The sequence below is a fragment of the Temnothorax longispinosus genome, chromosome 4 (genome assembly GCF_030848805.1).
Source record: "Temnothorax longispinosus isolate EJ_2023e chromosome 4, Tlon_JGU_v1, whole genome shotgun sequence".
Taxonomy (NCBI): domain Eukaryota; kingdom Metazoa; phylum Arthropoda; class Insecta; order Hymenoptera; family Formicidae; genus Temnothorax; species Temnothorax longispinosus.
Window position 1 is genome coordinate 23,997,083 of NC_092361.1, and position 5,330 is coordinate 24,002,412.

Sequence of the window (5,330 nt, forward strand, 5' to 3'; positions counted from 1 at the left end):
ACACAAGACTGATAATCTCTCATTTATTAATGGATTTACCCTCTATACGCAAAAATACATAAATTAAACCCTGAAGCAAAGATCAATATCTCAATACAGACTTCGGTTTTTTTATACACGATTGAACCAAGATAGTCTATAGACGTCAAAATCGATCGCTCTGCTTGACGGTATCTATTTAGATGTAAATGATGGACATTGTGTAAGCATGCTTTCCCATAGAAGTTAACTACGAAATGCGACGTATCTCCGACGACATTCGTGATGAATAAATAACCGCACAATTTACCGCACCAAATGCGATTGTCACCAAATTGCGGTAGATTATAACGTGAATGCCAATGTTTAACATACAATTTATATAACTGCCATCTGCCATTAGAATTATCGTGGCATCTGACGAGAGAATTCGTGCAATCAAACGATATCAGTTATTAATATTATTATCCATGATTGATGCGTCGCGATATTTGTACTTTGAGCGTCGTCCATGTAAATCCGAAAAAGAATTATTATTTTAAAACATGCGTATGCGCACGGTACTCGGAGGCACTTTAAGTAGCCGTTTGCGTGCGTGCATTCCTAGGAAAAAAAAAGATCTTTTTCTTTCACAATCAGATGTGTAGACAACGCTCTTATGACAGACTGTATCCTCGTGCGAGACTCGTATGTCAGAACAAAACAGACCGGACTCTCATGTTTACGATTAAACGATGGTCACGAGGATGGGAACAAACTGCAAATAATACAGTCTATTTATGGGTCTATCAGTAATACAATTGCCGATTTGCAATTCTACCGCGGCAGATAAATCGACATGTGGGTGCCGGCGACCTAAAAATCTACAAATTTGTAAATACTTTCAAATATCGATCCTTTGCGCGTGATGATAAATTTATACAATTAATAACAATTATCTATGAAAATGGAGTTTTATTGAGACTAATATAAAAAAAATTTAGAAGAGAAAAATATTTCACTGGATCAAAGATGTTTTCGAAGTTTGTCGGCGGATAACTCGAGTACGCCCTTCTGTTATACGCTGTATGATAAATAGCGTAAGACGAAATGAAAATTGTAAACCGCTTTGCATGATCAAACAGCTTACGGTAAAATGTAGGGCGATGAGTAAAACGTCTCGAAGGAAAAACAGAGCAGCAAATCGCTATACGTGATCATTAATAAAATTCAAGAGCATTGCCATGAATAATTCAACTTCAGGAAACAATCCCGATTGTGCTGTCTCGTTTTGCCGCTTATATTTATATCGATGAAAGTACAATGCGCGTCGCGTTGGAACTTTCCTAAATGACTTGTACTTGAAACGTTCCACTAAGAACTAAGGCAAAGACTTAAGGACGCGGAGGTATACCGGAGTATACCGGATAATGTTCTTCCTCAAACACCTGATGACTCCTGTCATGCCAAGCGTCCGGGACATGATGGTATAATCCATAATTGACGCCACTGGTGGCTATCTTTTTCAGGCCTTGTATGCTAGACAGTATAAGGGCCATTTTGGCGAGAATCAGAGCCTTACCGCCCAACACCGCGAGGAATTGAAAACCCATCGGCACTAGGATCGAACCCATCAATAGCAGGCCCATCATCATCAACGGGAACATGTAATTTCTACGACGTTGGCGTTTTCGACCTAAGGGATGCAAATTAATTTTAAGTTTCACAGTTTATGCTGTAATCCACGCATTACGACTCACCTTGAACGACATTATTGTCCGAATTTCGCGCGGATGCTTTAGCAGCTGTATTAAATATATGATCGACGTCAATTTTGAAAGCGTGAGTCCGTAGGACGCGTGTCATTCGATTCCAAATGATCGCCGACCAGCTGATGTCCTCCTCTTCCGATCCATCGAAATTATCTCTGTCGAGAATCACTGCGCGTGTTTTAATCGCAAATATGATTTTACTCGAAGAGTTTGCAACAACATGCGCGATATGCTGATTTAAACGTAATATTATAAATTTTGCGAATGAAGAACAGTCGTACGTATTGATTTAATATTTCTTTTTTTACAATCTCTTTAGGATTCGTTTCGCAAAATTAGTTTCGAAAAAAATACGTAAATTTTTACGTGCAATTGCATCCGCAAATTGACATTATCAGCTGTAATTACAAAATCATACGCAATATTTCCTTCATGTCGCTCGGCATTGTTGTTCCAAACCCTTATTATTTACGTAATTAATTGTATAAAGTAGTATTTCTTAATGTATGATATCCATATCTAAAAGTAATTTCGAAAAAGCAAAAGCGTGCCGAAAATACATATAATAGATGCTTTTCTCCCTTCTCTCATATTTTCCATTATTATCAAAGATAATTGGAAGTTTTGAGTACAAGACTGAACTTTGAGCACGCGGTAGATAACGCATTCTTCCGCGAAATTCAACGAATTCTAATATAACAAATTACAATGTTACTGTAGCAAACTTCGATGCATACTAATTTATTGCAGCAAGCTCCGATGAAATTCCAGCTCCCTTGACAATATCTCCCTGATTCGCATACCTTTAGCCTTGAACCTTTATCGGGCAGAATTCTATTTCTGATCTACTTCCCTACTGCGCCTATTTGTTCTCTCTTTCTCTTCCTCTCTTTAATTAGATAATTATAGATTATAAAAATCAACTTACTTATACTCCGTATTGTTTTCATCGTTTGGACGAAGTCGTATTAAATCGACTCCGTCGTATATCGTAATAACATCGTCGTCGAGGAGGGTATCTAAGGTGTCAATAGCTCTCTGCTGCACACATTTTCTAAAAATATCCAATAATTCATCCTGGTCGGAGCTATTCTGGGACAGCGATGGGCAATTCTTGATTATGGACCGTAATCCAGAGTACCATTTTGTTTTATCGTCACAGCCGGCCCTTACGACCGCAGTCAGTGTGAGGGCAAGGACATGGAAAGCACGAGGGTGCATCTGTATTTAAACGCATACAAGCCTCTCAGGATCAACGATATCAATGTGGGTTAGTGACGCAGTTCTAGCTACATTTCTTCTCTTTCTCTTTGTTCTTTTTACATGGTGTTCCTGACTAAAAATTAACTTCATTCGTTTTAAACTATACACTTTTTTCGAGCTAAAGAAAAAAATTCTGTGAACAATTTCAAATTCCTCTTTTAGCAAAAATGTGAAAATTGGCAGAAGAATACATATATAGTTTGAAGAAAATAAGAGACACTGTTTCATGTAAATGCTGAACAAATATTTCTAAATTTACTTTAACGAACAAAATTTAAAAAGTTCAGAATCGAGGAAGAAAAGTTAAAAAAAAAGTTTTCCGAAATTGCATTACTACCATGAAAAGGTACTTTTGTCTTTAAATTAAAAATATGTATTTAAGATTTTTATTATCTCTTTTGTTTTTCGAAAATAGAGATTATTTGTAAGTAATATCTGATAAACAAAAAAATGTTATCAACAATATCAACTTCAAAACTGTAATCAAGTTCAAAAATATTCTGAAACAAATACTTAAATTCAAATAAAATCCATCAGAAGAAGTATTAATAACATTTACGATGTTTGCACGTGTTCTACTTTCTTCCCCTATTTTCTTATCTTTTATTCCGTCGACAATTTCATCTATGTCAGTATTACTATTATATATTTTACTTATTTTCTTCTTCGATTTCTTAAATATATGCGCGTAAATTGTTAAATGACAAAATAAAAGTACAGCAACAAAGATATGAACTTCATTTAAAAAAATTGTGTATATAGACCGGAAGTGATGGAAAGCATGTACATTTAATCATTCTGCTATCAAAAATTTATCATAAAAAATTTTCATGGCATTTAATTACTTATAATAATGTATTTTGCAAAAATATTACTTTTGAATTGACACAAATATAATTTTAATTTTTCTCTACATTTATTTCTGTAATTAACAGTATTATTAATTAATCTGCCTAATCATTAATCCTAATCCTGTACCTAATAATGATTAAAAAGAAATTTCTCATACTTATCTTTTATCACATATTATTTATTGAATTTTTATATTCTATTAAAAATGTGTGACGTACTCGAGCAAATTAAGAAAAATGGCAGATAAAAAGTTTTCAGAAGAACAATCTGAAAAGGCTGAGACCGCTCCAAATTCACGTAAATATTCATAGAGAGCTTTACCTGGAAAAATCTGCACTCCTCCGGAGACCTCTTCACGAACGGACACGTCGCGATGCACTGCGAAAGACGGTCGTGCGGGTAGTGCATTGCGTACACTTATACGTGCAGAAAATAGACTATGATGCCGTGCAGGTAGTCATTACGAGTCATCGAAGGGCATCAAGGTAGCGGTCAAAAGGCGGCCGGACTTAACGCTCGACCGACCATTCTCCGCAATCGTTGGCAAAAACTATGTTAGTGCCTACTATATGATCACCCGGATATTACTATTTTCTTCCCGATGATGGATATAATCAATCGATTTCCGTCGCAGAAAAAGTATTTCAATGATAATTACCCTTGCGAATATATTTACGAAAGTTTTAGAGAAACTCTGCGAAAAAAGTAGACAATTTAAAAATGATCAATGTCTAAATAAAAAAAGATTGAGCATTTCTATTCATAATTTTTTAGATCAGTTTGAATTCCGCATTGCTACGTTGGATACACAAAATCCCGAAATCCATAAATTTGAAAAATAAGACAACTGCTCAAAAATATATAAAAAATGCCACACTGCACACAATGACATATAAATGAAATTTATATTAGATCAATTAAAAGCAGCCAAGTTAAAATTTCCGGTTTAACTGTATATTTTTCATTTGCAACCGTAATAGCAAATTATCAATAATATTACATGTTTAAAATTTATGAATATAATTTAGTTAAAATTATAAACTCAATACATATTTAAAGTGGTAAATACCTATAATATGTGACATACATATATTGATCACTAAAAAAAATCAAGTCTTAATTCATTTAAATGGAAATTTTCATTATAAATTAAGTTGCTGCTAATGATATCTCGAATAATAATCATTTTCATCACGATCAAGATTAAATAATTAATAACTTATTTATCACGATTCTGAGAATGCGATTTATTCGATTAATTCTAAATATTATCTAAAATAATGAAAACTAAATACATAACATTAACTTAAACAAAGAATGGAGGCATATAAAATGTTTTAAACTGTTCGATATAAAAAATGCAAGAGCTGATTTCTTGATGTTTTAAATAATTTACAAAATGTTAATTAGAGCTAAGCAAAAAACTTCATGTTTAATTTGTATTTGATTTAATTTGTAAAGAAATTTTTAATTAAACATCCTAAA

General features: G+C 33.7%; 1 protein-coding gene across 1 annotated transcript; it reads right to left on the minus strand.

The window, feature by feature from the left end:
- Positions 1-6: 6 nt before the first annotated feature.
- Osi23 (DUF1676 domain-containing protein Osi23) lies at positions 7-4,534 on the minus strand. The gene is made up of 4 exons (XM_071776830.1): positions 4,167-4,534; positions 2,659-2,951; positions 1,719-1,885; positions 7-1,654 (listed from the first exon to the last, which is right to left on the minus strand). Exons 1-4 carry the CDS (start codon positions 4,251-4,253, stop codon positions 1,353-1,355), a joined length of 849 nt encoding a protein of 282 aa, XP_071632931.1. The 5' UTR covers positions 4,254-4,534; the 3' UTR covers positions 7-1,352.
- Positions 4,535-5,330: the final 796 nt, after the last annotated feature.